This window comes from Oncorhynchus tshawytscha, linkage group LG06 (assembly GCF_018296145.1).
Source record: "Oncorhynchus tshawytscha isolate Ot180627B linkage group LG06, Otsh_v2.0, whole genome shotgun sequence".
NCBI lineage: Eukaryota > Metazoa > Chordata > Actinopteri > Salmoniformes > Salmonidae > Oncorhynchus > Oncorhynchus tshawytscha.
This window is the reverse complement of record NC_056434.1, coordinates 2457337-2471152: the sequence shown is the minus strand read 5'-3', so window position 1 is coordinate 2471152 and position 13816 is coordinate 2457337. Positions and strand designations below refer to the sequence as shown.

General features: G+C 45.1%; 1 protein-coding gene across 1 annotated transcript in view; it reads right to left on the bottom strand.

Annotated features, from left to right (window-relative positions):
- Positions 1–12627: 12627 nt before the first annotated feature.
- dpt (dermatopontin) overlaps positions 12628–13816 on the bottom strand; it is a 21163-nt gene continuing 19974 nt past the window's right edge. Inside the window, exon 4 of the mRNA XM_042322830.1 lies at positions 12628–13132. Within this exon, the coding sequence (XP_042178764.1) occupies positions 13066–13132 (67 nt within the window). The 3' untranslated portion in view covers positions 12628–13065. The remainder of the gene's footprint in view (positions 13133–13816) is intronic.

Here is a 13816-nt window from a genome sequence, read left to right as displayed (position 1 = left end):
ACAACCGTTAGACTCATAGCTAGCCAACATCACCATGACTTCGCCTAGAAGTGGGATCGGGGATTTCTATTGGAGAAGCAGTTTTTGCCTATCTTTATACCGGACGGTCTTTGATGATGCCTTGCTATGTGCATTTCTGACCACAAGACGGCGCAATGGGACAACAAACCAAGCTGTTTTCCTCTTTCCCAAAGCTTTACTCATGATTCATATTTCAAATGAATCTTGCAGTATAATTTTGCTTTTTCATAGGCAACATATTTAAATGGCCTGATAGAAAATGAGCAAACATTGACAATATATATGAATGCTTGTTGGAACAATAATCAACAACATCTCAAAATTAGCAATGACCTTCCTCCCAAGTCCCAACCACCTGATCCAGTCGAAGATCCCAGATGACTGTCAGGTACCAGTGTAACTAAAGCATCGTTGTCCCCTCCTCTCCTCCTCTTCTCCTCCTCCTCCCCTCCTCCTCCCCCTCTCTCCTCCCCTCCTCTCTTCCTCTTCTCCTCTCCTCCTCCTCTCCTCTTCTCTCCTCCTCTCCTCTCCTCTCTCCTCCCCTCCTCTCCTCTCCTCTGCTTGGCTCTCCTCTTCTCTCCTCCCCTCCTCTCTCCTTCCCTCCTCTGCTCGCCTCTCCTCCTCTCCTCCCCTTCTCTCCTCCCCTCCTCTCCTCCTCTTCTCCTCTCCTCCTCCTCTCCTCTTCTCTCCTCTTCTCCTCCCCTCCTCCCCTCCTCTCCTCTGCTCTCCTCTGCTCTCCTCTCCTCTGCTTGGCTCTCCTCTTCTCTCCTCCCCTCCTCTCTCCTTCCCTCCTCTGCTCGCCTCTCCTCCTCCCCTTATCTCCTCTGTCTGGTCTGGGCAGCGCTCTCCGTTCTGTCTGGAAGAGATAATTGAACAGCCTCCACCTCTGAAGGGGGTTGCTGGGCAACAGCCCTGGGTGACTCATCACATTGCTGTTTTCTGATGAACCGTATCCTAGCTATCCTCATCTAACAACAGTCCTGTTGTCTGTCTGTGTGTCCCTATCTCTGACTGTCACGTTCTCTATGTGGTCAGTTGACACACTGGGGCTGTCATAGATTTGAAACACACTCGTTCACAGACATAGGCCCTAAAGACACACATGTACGCACACACAAAGACTTACAAACAAGGCCACATATAGCTCCTGAGAGCTGTAGGACTATAATGTATGAATAAACACTATTGTCACAGGGATTCCTGTCAGCTTTTACCAAATTCATTTATATTGATGATGAAGAAAGGACCAAAAAGGTAATGTCCCCTACAGTCCAACCTTGAAATGTGATGGTTAGAAGGACTGTCCCTCTAGCAGGACAGCGCTCCTATTGGTCCTTTGGTCTTTAAGAGAAGTATCCCTCTAGCAGGACAGCGCTCCTATTGGTCCTTTGGTCTTTAAGAGAAGTATCCCTCTAGCAGGACAGCGCTCCTATTGGTCCTTTGGTCATTAAGAGAAGTATCCCTCTAGCAGGACAACGCTCCTATTGGTCCTTAAGAGAAGTATCCCTCTAGCAGGACAGCGCTCCTATTGGTCCTTTGGTCTTTAAGAGAAGTATCCCTCTAGCAGGACAGCGCTCCTATTGGTCCTTTGGTCATTAAGAGAAGTATCCCTCTAGCAGGACAACGCTCCTATTGGTCCTTTGGTCTTTAAGAGAAGTATCCCTCTAGCAGGACAGCGCTCCTATTGGTCCTTTGGTCTTTAAGAGAAGTATCCCTCTAGCAGGACAGCGCTCCTATTGGTCCTTTGGTCTTTAAGAGAAGTATCCCTCTAGCAGGACAGCGCTCCTATTGGTCCTTTGGTCATTAAGAGAAGTATCCCTCTAGCAGGACAACGCTCCTATTGGTCCTTTGGTCTTTAAGATAAGTATCCCTCTAGCAAGACAGCGCTCCTATTGGTCCTTTGGTCTTTAAGAGAAGTATCCCTCTAGCAGGACAGCGCTCCTATTGGTCCTTTGGTCATTAAGAGAAGTATCCCTCTAGCAGGACAACGCTCCTATTGGTCCTTTGGTCTTTAAGAGAAGTATCCCTCTAGCAGGACAGCGCTCCGATTGGTCCTTTGGTCTTTAAGAGAAGTATCCCTCTAGTAGGACAGCGCTCCGATTGGTCCTTTGGTCTTTAAGAGAAGTATCCCTCTAGCAGGACAGCGCTCCTATTGGTCCTTCGGTCTTTAGGAGAAGTATCCCTCTAGCAGGACAGCGCTCCTATTGGTCATTATGAGAAGTATCCCTCTAGCAGGACAGTGCTCCTATTGGTCCTTTGGTCTTTAGGAGAAGTATCCTTCTAGCAGGACAGTGCTCCTATTGGTCCTTCGGTCTTTAAGAGAAGTATCCCTCTAGCAGGACAGTGCTCCTATTGGTCCTTTGGCCTTTAAGAGAAGTATCCCTCTAGCAGGACAGCGCTCCGATTGGTCCTTTGGATTTTGTTTGGTAGTATTTGTTCATACAACGGGTCCACTTACTGCCCAGCAGTATGTCTGTTGACACAATCGTGACTGTGTTTACTGTACTCATGACATTTCCAAGAGTCTTTAACTTTTCCACAGTAAATTACATGAATGTTTTACTAAGGGCCTAAATGTCATCCACACTACAGTCTTCAATGGAGGAGAGAGTCAGGACCTTGAGGTTTCTCTGTCAGCTCATTAATACATCTGTGACACACAACACGATGAAGATGATTGCAGTGTTGGTTTGTATTGTGCCTGGCTGACGGAGCACAGTAGCAGGAAGCTGATGGGATGCCAGCTCCACGGCAAGGCCTCATGATTCCACTCACATTTATTGACACGAAACACTGGTCAAAAAACGAAACTTGGCCGCTCAACTTGTCTTCAACTCAGAGGTTCTGTTACAATTCTCCTGCCCTGTGTGAGTTTTTGGCCAGGTCCCAAATTGCACCCTATTCCCTATACAGAGGCTTACAGGCTCTGGTCAAAAACAGTGCAAAGGGAATAAGGTCCCATTGACAGCCTCCATGGTAGGTGAGAGAGTAGCTACAGACACAGTGAGCAGTTGATGCCGGAATTGAGGTGAGTAACTGCCGATCTGATGTTCAAAAGTTCTAGTCGGTTATAAGAAATGATAGCGGATACATGGAGTGAATATGTAATTAAAATAAAGGCCAAAATAATCACAAAAGAGCAAAGTATGGCTCCATCTTTCCTTCAGAGTGTTTGTATATGTGTGTGTGTGTGTGTGTCTGTTGGTGTGTGCCTGTATGTGTGTGTGGTGTGTGTGTGTGTGCCTGTTGGTGTGTGTGTGTGATGGAAAACTACTCCAGCACCAAGACAGCCCTACTCAGCTCCATATCACTGACCATGACCCCGACAGAGCAGAACGAAGGAGAGGAGAGGAGAGAACAACAGAACAGAGCAGAACCAGGCTGAACAGAACAGAGCAGAGCAGAACCAGGCTGAACAGAACAGAGCAGAGCAGAACCAGGCTGAACAGAGCAGAGCAGAACCAGGCTGAACAGAACAGAGTGGAACCAGGCAGAACATAACAGAGTGGAACCAGGCAGAACAGAACAAAGAAGAACAAAGCAGAACAGAACAGAGTGGAACCAGGCAGAAGAGAATAGAGTGGAACCAGGCAGAACAGAACAGAGTGGAACCTGGCAGAGCAGAACAGAGTGGAACCAGGCAGAACAGAACAGAGTGGAACCAGGCAGAACAGAACAGAGTGGAACCAGGCAGAACAGAACAGAGTGGAACCAGGCAGAACAGAACAGAGTGGAACCAGGCAGAACAGAACAGAGTGGAACAAGGCAGAACAGAACAGAGTGGAACCAGGCAGAACATAACAGAGTGGAACCAGGCAGAGCTGAGCAGAGTGGAACCAGGCAGAAGAGAATAGAGTGGAACCAGGCAGAACAGAACAGAGTGGAACCAGGCTGAACAGAACAGAGTGGAACCTGGCAGAGCAGAACAGAGTGGAACCAGGCAGAGATGAGCAGAGTGGAACAAGGCAGAACAGAACAGAGTGGAACCAGGCAGAACATAACAGAGTGGAACCAGGCAGAGCTGAGCAGAGTGGAACCAGGCAGAACATAACAGAGTGGAACCAGGCAGAGCTGAGCAGAGTGGAACCAGGCAGAACAGAACAGAGTGGAACCAGGCAGAACAGAACAGAGGGAACCAGGCAGAACAGAACAGAGTGGAACCAGGCAGAGCTGAGCAGAGTGGAACCAGGCAGAACAGAACAGAGTGGAACCAGGCAGAACAGAACAGAGTGGAACCAGGCAGAACAGAACAGAGTGGAACCAGGCAGAGCTGAGCAGAGTGGAACCAGGCAGAACAGAACAGAGTGGAACCAGGCAGAACAGAACAGAGTGGAACCAGGCAGAACAGAACAGAGTGGAACCAGGCAGAACAGAACAGAGTGGAACCAGGCAGAGCTGAGCAGAGTGGAACCAGGCAGAACAGAACAGAGTGGAACCAGGCAGAACAGAACAGAGTGGAACCAGGCAGAGCTGAGCAGAGAGGAGACAGAGCTGGGAGAGGCAGTGAAAGATAAGCCATCTCCTCTCTGCCTATTTCCCAGCTGTGTTTGTCCTTTCTGCAGACAGACACCTTTTTCTTCCCAGGGCTCTGAATGAATAGGATCCCATGGACCCCAGAGGGTTATTAATCTCAACACCCAATCACAGAGGGTTATTAATCTCAACACCGAATCACAGTGGGTTATTAATCTCAACACCCAATCCCAGAGGGTTATTAATCTCAACACCCAATCCCAGAGGGTTATTAGTCTCACCACCCAATCACAGAGGGTTATTAATCTCAACACCCAATCACAGAGGGTTATTAATCTCAACACCCAATCCCAGAGGGTTATTAATCTCACCACCCAATCACAGAGGGTTATTAATCTCAACACCCAATCACAGTGGGTTATTAATCTCAACACCCAATTACAATCTCCTTCATCCTTATTTGTTCCTATCGGAGTCACAGGCCCTTCCCTTATAGGCCTACCGTGACTGTGTTTCTATAGGCCAGAGTAGAGCAGAACCAGCTTACCGTGACTGTGTTTCTATAGGCCAGAGTAGAGCAGAACCAGCTTACCGTGACTGTGTTTCTATAGGACAGAGTAGAGCAGAACCAGCCTACCGTGACTGTGACTGTGTTTCTATAGGACAGAGTAGAGCAGAACCAGTCTACCATGACTGTACGGTGACTGTGTTTCTATAGGACAGAGTAGAGCAGAACCAGCCTACGGTGACTGTGTTTCTATAGGACAGAGTAGAGCAGAACCAGCTTACGGTGACTGTGTTTCTATAGGACAGAGTAGAGCAAAACCAGCCTACGGTGACTGTGTTTCTATAGGACAGAGTAGAGCAGAACCAGCCTACTGTGACTGTACGGTGACTGTGTTTCTATAGGACAGAGTAGAGCAGAACCAGCCTACAGTGACTGTACGGTGACTGTGTTTCTATAGGACAGAGTAGAGCAGAACCAGCCTACAGTGACTGTACGGTGACTGTGTTTCTATAGGACAGAGTAGTGCAGAACCATCCTACCGTGACTGTACGGTGACTGTGTTTCTATAGGACAGAGTAGAGCAGAACCAGCCTACCGTGACTGTGTTTTTATAGGACAGAGTAGAGAAGAACCAGCCTACCGTGACTGTGTTTCTATAGGACAGAGTAGAGCAGAACCAGCCTACCGTGACTGTGTTTCTATAGGACAGAGTAGATTAGAACCTGCCACCGTGACTGTGTTTCTATAACTGTTGCTTTGTTTAATGTTGGAAGGAACCTTGCTTTATTCACTGGCTGAGTGGAGCTGTATGTGGACCTGCTTGTAGTGGTTGATAGATTTTTAGTTAGGGCAAATCAAGTCTGACATTTTAAAGTGGAAATGTCAAGCTTTAGATTTTAAAAAAAAATCCTTTTACACGCTACATGTCCTTCAACAACAGGGTGATCAAATTAAGATCCTACACCTGTATAACCAACCTATTTTTTTCCACCTATTACCCTTGTATTTCCCAGCAGGAGGATATAAAACCCATTGGGTGGGAACCTGAAGGTCTCTACCTCTACCTCTACCTCCCCCTCTCTCTCTTTCTCCACCCTCTCTCTCTCTCTCTCTCTCTCCTCCCTCTCTCTCTCTCTCTCTCTCTCTCTCTCCCTCTCTCCACTCTCTCTCTCTCTCTCTCCCCCCTCTACCTCCCCCTCTCTCTCTTTCTCCACCCTCTCTCTCTCTCTCTACCTCCCTCTCTCTCTCCAACCTCTCTCTCTCTCACCCTCTCTCTCTCTACCTCTACATCCTGCTCTCTCTCTCCACCCTCTCTCTCTCTCCCCACCCTCTCGCTCTCTCTCTCTCTACCTTTACTTCTACCTCCCTCTCTCTCTCCACCCTCTCTCTCTCTCTACCTTTACCTCTCTCTCTCTCTCTCTCTCTCCACCCTCTCTCTCTCCACCCTCTCTCTCTCTCCCCACCCACCCTCTCTCTCTCTCTCTCTCCCCCCTCTCTGTCTCGCTCTCTCTCTCTCCGTCTCTCTCTCTCTCTCTCCGTCTCTCTCTCTCTCCCCACCCACCCTCTCTCTCTCTCTCCCCCACCCACCCTCTCTCTCTCTCACTCTCTCTTTCTCTCTCTCTCTCTCTCTCTCTCTCTCTCTGTCTCTCTCTCTCTCTCTCCGTCTCTCTCTCTCTCGACCACAAACAATAGTGTCATTATCATTGGTGTATTCCCGGGTAGTGTAGCAGAATGAATGAGAGTTTTAATGGCGTGTGATGTAGATAGCTGAATGGAGCGGTGACTACAACACCCGGTCATTGTTTTATTCACATAGATTGGGTCCCAAACGGTACCCTATTCCCTGTGTAGTGCACTACTTTTGACCCGGCTGATGGGGCACTATACAGGGAATAGGATGGCATTTGTGACGCAGTCACACACTGTTAACTGGTAGACTCTGGAACTTACCAGAACTATTAAACATATTTTCTTCTGTTGGCTCTTAATTCCTGCTGCCTCTGCCCTCATTAAGTTTATTCACTGCACTTTATATAACTGACGTGCCTAGTTAAATAAAGGTTAAATGAAAAATAAAAAATATATAATGGGCCCTTGGATACTTAGCCCTCTATGGAAACATTGCTAGCCTGATCACTGATCTGCAGTTGGCAAGACAACACAAACAGATCTGGGACCAGGCTGGAATCTGGGATTCACTGTAAATGGCTGGAATGGAATCGATGGAAACACGTTGTCAAACAAATTGGTTCCATGCGTTTGGTACACAGGAGGCTGGTGGTACCTTAACTGGGGAGGACGGGCTCGTGCTAATGGCTGGAGTGGAATCCGTGGAATGGTATCAAATACATCAAACACATGGTTTCCATGGTTTCCATGTGTTTGATGCCATTCCATTTACTCTATTCCAGCCATTACAATGAGCCGTCCTCCCCCCAGCAGCCTCCACTGGTTTGGTACCATTCCATTGATTCCATTCCAGCCATTACAATGAGCCGTCCTCCTATAGCTCATACACATTCACATAAAAATAATTAATACTTACATGTTGACTTAAATTAAATGTTGTTTTTTACATTTTGAGGCACGTGTCACCATGTTCCAACCATAGCGATGTTAAGTGGATTATTTTATAAACACTTTTATAAATGCCATAGAAACCAGTATTTCTCTCATGTTCTCAACTTTCTTTCGTTGTCCAGCAGCCAAAGACACAATCCTAGTCATATTAACAACCTATTTTAACAACACATATTAACAACCCATAATGACCACCCATATTAACAACCCATATTAACAACTCATTTATAACCACCCATATTAACCATCCATATTAACAACCCATATTAACAACTCATATTAACAACCCATAACAACCACCCATATAAACAACCCATAATAACCACCCATATTAACAACCCATAACAACCACCCATATAAACAACCCATAATAACCACCCATATTAACAACCCATAACAACCACCCATATAAACAACCCATAATAACCACCCATATTAACAACTCATATGAAACCGCTTGCATTTGCAGTGCACTTTTGAGAACAGTGTTTTCCTTTGTAATTTGGGAACATTTGCGGTTATAGCCTACTGCCAGGTACGCATTGCTGCACTTATAATGTGAATAAATAGCCTAATAGTTTATCAACATTTTAAGCTAAACGTTGTGATCTGTTGCATCAGCCTCATTGCTTTATTCAAGTTTTTTTAATGTACAGTGTTTGTAATTTGGGATCTATCGCGTCCCACAATGGTCTCAGACTATGTTTGTAATATTTATTTATTGCACAGAAGGACAAGCTGACCAATAGAATAAGTAAACTTTTCTAGTGCTTTTGCTGTTCGTTACTTATCTTGTTGATGAAAGGTAAATGTGGACAGTTCTTCTACCATCTTCAATATGTCCTCTGAATTCGAAGGACACACGTTGAAGCATCCCCGATGAGTCCATCTTCACTTGTAGCCTACTCCGGAGCTGCAATGTCTGTGAGAAGGACCCGATCAAGTGATGTGCATTGGCCAATAGTAACTGAGGTATCTAAGAGAGGCATGTGAATGAGAGGTGCTTCGGGGCATGGCGATTGGCAGCAGGAAGACATGTCTGACCATTTGGAACACAACATATTAAATAATAGTACAGCCAAGATTTAGCCAACATGTTGCAGTTAATTTATTGTTTAATTATTCGAGGCTCTCTTTGTTATTTATTTTTATAACTAAAATGCTTGAAGGAAATTATCAGACCAAAAGATGAGGACACAACTGTTCACCTGACACAAGACTGAAGTTTGAAATATCTAACTTAATATCACAGACTTTATTTTCCCTAACGAAAATGCATCAACCTCCTGCAAATAGGTAAATGTATGGTAATCCTAATAATAATCAGAACAACCTTATAATGGGCTATGATATACATACTGCATGTCCAATAGAAAGAAACAGACAGAATTTGTTAATAAAATAATGATTAAAAAAAACTAGAATGAGTAGATGTGCTCAAGGATGCCCTCTGGTGTTTCCAATGAGCTTCAATGGAGAGCACTGAGACTAACATCAGCATACCACAGCATACTACAGCATACTACAGCATACTACAGCATACCACAGCATACCACAGCATTCCACAGCATACTACAGCATACCACAGCATACCACAGCATACTACAGCATACCACAGCATACCACAGCATACCACAGCATACTACAGCATACCACAGCATACCACAGCATACTACAGTATACCACAGCATACCACAGCATACTACAGTATACCACAGCATACCACAGCATACTACAGCATACCACAGCATACCACAGCATACTACAGTATACCACAGCATACCACAGCATACTACAGCATACCGCACCTTATACTGCAGTATGATGCAGCTTTTAAATGAACAACCACTCCACTGTAGTGTACTGTATTGGTCTTACATGCGGGAGAAAAGCATCACATCTTATTTTCAACTTCCAACCGTTGATTTAGCCAACAGAGTGAGCCAGCAGAATGAAGTGGTTGTTTGAGGACAGTAACTAGTGATTGATGTTTTCTGGATCATCATTTTGAACTGTCTGTGGCTCCAGACGTGGTGACATTATAGTCTATGTCCAAAATAGCGCCCTATTCCCTTATTTTGACCAGAGTCCAAGGCCCTGGTCAAAAGTAGTGAACTAGATAGGGTGCCATTTGGGAAGCGCTAACCATTGTCACTATAATTCTTTCATAGTGAGTTTATAGCTCAACAGAGTGCTTTCTGTCTGCGCGTCCCAAATGGCATCCTATTCCGTAGTGCACTACTGTTAACCAGGATCCATAAGGCATATGCTGCCATTTGAGACGGGATCTTGGTTTTCACCATTAGAGTCATCTTCTGTTTCTCCTGTCCTCTTCTGCAGGCAGACAGGAAATAGTCTGGCATAATGCAGTGTCAGGGTAAGTGATATCGGCAGCCCATTTGGTTCATTAGAAAATGTGGGAACGTATGTTTTTGGTTTCACATGGGTTGTGGAAACGAAGCCATAAGTTTCTGTTTTGTTTTTAAACGTTCTGAGAACAGAAGTGAAAATTACGCCTGTTCTGAGAATGTTTATTTTTAGGTTCCAGGGAAGTTCTGAGAACGTTTTACTCTGGTTCCAGGGAAGTTCTGAGAACGTTTTACTCTGGTTCCAGGGAGGTTCTGAGAACGTTTTACTCTGGTTCCAGGGAAGTTCTGAGAACGTTTTACTCTGGTTCCAGGGAAGTTCTGAGAACGTTTTACTCTGGTTCCACGGAAGTTCTGAGAACGTTTTACTCTGGTTCCAGGGAGGTTCTGAGAACGTTTTACTCTGGTTCCAGGGAAGTTCTGAGAACGTTTTACTCTGGTTCCAGGGAGGTTCTGAGAACGTTTTACTCTGGTTCCAGGGAAGTTCTGAGAACGTTTTACTCTGGTTCAAGGGAGGTTAATTAACACTCTGAGAATGGAACTTACAGACTATTTTTAGCTTTTTGGAAAAACATCCTTAACAAAAATGTTCACGCAATGTTTCAGTAATACTGCTAGCTTTTTGGAACTCCAAGCACAGATAGAATACATGGAAAGTAATTTCCTTAGGCATTAAACACACAAACACATGTCTTTCCTTATTATGAAAGGCATCAGTGAGATTCAAACCTATGATCTTCTGTGATCATGATCTTCATGGAATTAGTCCACTGCACTACCAGTAGGTCATATGTTTTTGCCATGTTTTTTTACTCATACACAGTTGTTCAGTTTAGTCTATTCAAACAGACATCATTTCAAAGGAAGCAAGCACTCATTAAGATCAGGCCATCAGACCTGAACACACTTAACAAGATGGAGGATAGAGAGAGTTTTGTTGATGCTGAGAACAGAATGTTGGTATATATTTTTAAATAATATTCTTAACATCCTTCTCTGAACGTTTTCAGAGAAGGAGAGGGGGTCTGTTAGTGTGGCCAGTCTCACAGGAGAGGGGGTCAGTTAGTGTGACCAGTCCCATAGGAGAGGGGGTCTGTTAGTGTGGCCAGTCCCATAGGAGAGGGGTCTGTTAGTGTGGCCAGTCCCATAAGAGACAGCTGTGGGGAAGGATCTGGGGATCTGCATGGGAACAGTAGTGCTGGTGCTACTGCTGTGTTACTCTGTGATGTTTTGTCTCAGCTCCTCGGGACAGCAGTTGCGGTAAACAAATACTGCCGAAAGCCACTGGTCCAGTCCCAGCGGGACCCCAGCTCACACTGACTCTGTCTAAAATGGTGTGGAGGGAGCAGGGATCAACTGATCCAGGTTTGTTAGCCAAGATTAATCCATCAGGTTTAGAGTCAAGGTTTTGACCCTGACTTTGCAGCTGTTGACTCTGTCAGAGTTAGACTGGGGAAGAAAGGCCATTTCACCGGGTGACCGTGATGGTTTGAGGGACAGATTGGGAATTTAGCCAGGACACCGGGGTTAACATCCCTACTCTAACGATAAGGGCCATGGGATCTTTAATGACCAGAGAGAGTCAGGACACCCGTTTAACATCCCATCCATAAGACAGCACCCTACACAGGGCAGTGTTCCCAAAGAGTTTAACCTTGGTTTCATGAGACAAAAGAATCTTGTTTATCATGGTCTGAGAGTCTTTAGGTGCCTTTCGGCAAACTTCAAGCGTGCAGTAATGTGCCTTTTATTGAGGAGTGGCTTCCTTCTGTCAACTCTACCATAAAGGCCTGATAGTTGGAGTGCTGCAGAGATGGTTGTCCTTCTGGAATGCTCTCCCATCTCCACAGAGGATCTCTGGAGCTCTGTCAGGGTGACCATCAGTTTCTCGATCACCTCCCTGACCTAGGCCCTTCTCCCCCGATTGTTAGTGTTTGCCAGGCGGCCAGCTCTAGGAAAAATCTTGGTGGTTCCAAACATCTTCCATTTTAGAATGATGGAGGCCACTGTGTTCTTGGGGACCTTCAATGCTGCAGACATCAAGTTGTAGAAACATCTCAAGGATGACAAATGGAAACAGGATGCACCTGAGCTCCATTTCGAGTCTCATAGCAAAGGGTCTGAATACTTATGTAAACAATATTTCTGTTTTTTTTTTTGCAAACATTTCTAAAAACCTGTTTTCGCTTTGTAATTATGGAGTATTGTGTGTAGATTGCTGAGGAAAAACATGTATTTAAATCAATTTTAGAATAAGGCTGTAACGTAACAAAATGTGGGAAAAGTTGAGGGGTCTGAATACTTCCCGAAGTATTGTACACTTAGCAGACACTCTTATCCAGAGCGACTTACAGTAGGGAATGCATGGGGTCCCCCCATAGGAATCAAACCCACAACCCTGGTGTTGCAATTGAACCAGGCTCTACCAACTGAACAATGCTCTACCAACTGAACAATGCTCTACCAACTGAACAATGCTCTACCAACTGAACAATGCTCTACCAACTGAACAATGCTCTACCAACTGAACAATGCTCTACCAACTGAACAATGCTCTACCAACTGAACAATGCTCTATCAACTGAACAATGCTCTACCAACTGAACAATGCTCTACCAACTGAACCGTGCTCTACCAACTGAACAGTGCTCTACCAACTGAACCCAAACTGATACACTGTTATTGTTCAACCGTTGGACTTTTATTTAGCATAACAAGTAGACCCATTACTTGATTTCTTTTCATTTTGAAAAGTAGGCTAAGTGCTGTACACAGACATTTTATTCATATTGCTATGGTGCTATGATAGATATAAAGATAATGATGATGATAATTTGACATCTAAAACTTAACACAACATTCATCCCAAAAATAAAACAAGTATGGTGATTATCAAAAATCAGGAATAATGCAATATTAATAGTAAATAGTGAGATGTCATTAACAAGGGTGAATAATGGACTTAATGATAACTGGGAGGGGATCTGTTGTGGGTTTGTGTAGAGGGAAGCATCTGCTTGGTCGATGGTAGTAAGAACAGCAGTTTGTCGCACACGGGACTCTCTTCGCCAAATAGCAGTGGCCCTCTCGCCTTGTTTACTGGGTCTGAATGTACATCTATAAATTCTCAAATTCACAGTCGAAATCGGTCATTCTGCACACAATGTACTTCCACTGCCGATCTCTGCAACAAACAAGAAGAGAGAAGGAGGTTATCAGACAGACAGACAGACAGACAGACAGACAGACAGACAGACAGACAGACAGACAGACAGACAGACAGACAGACAGACAGACAGACAGACAGACAGACAGACAGACAGACAGACAGACAGACAGACAGACAGACAGACAGACAGACAGACAGACAGACAGACAGACAGACAGACAGACAGACAGACAGACAGACAGACAGACAGACAGACAGACAGACAGACAGACAGACAGACAGACAGACAGACAGACAGACAGACAGACAGACAGACAGACAGACAGACAGACAGACAGACAGACAGACAGACAGACAGACAGACAGACAGACAGACAGACAGACAGACAGACAGACAGACAGACAGACAGACAGACAGACAGACAGACAGACAGACAGACAGACAGACAGACAGACAGACAAAGATAAGAAAGAAAGAAAGAAAGAAAGAGAAAAGAAAGATGTGAATGACAGGTTGTTTTCCACAGTGAGTGGTTGGCTGGATGTTAATGACAGGTTGTTTTCCACAGTGAGTGGTTGGCTGGATGTTAATGACAGGTTGTTTTCCACAGTGAGTGGTTGGCTGGATGTTAATGACAGGTTGTTTTCCACAGTGAGTGGTTGGCTGGATGTTAATGACAGGTTGTTTTCCACAGTGAG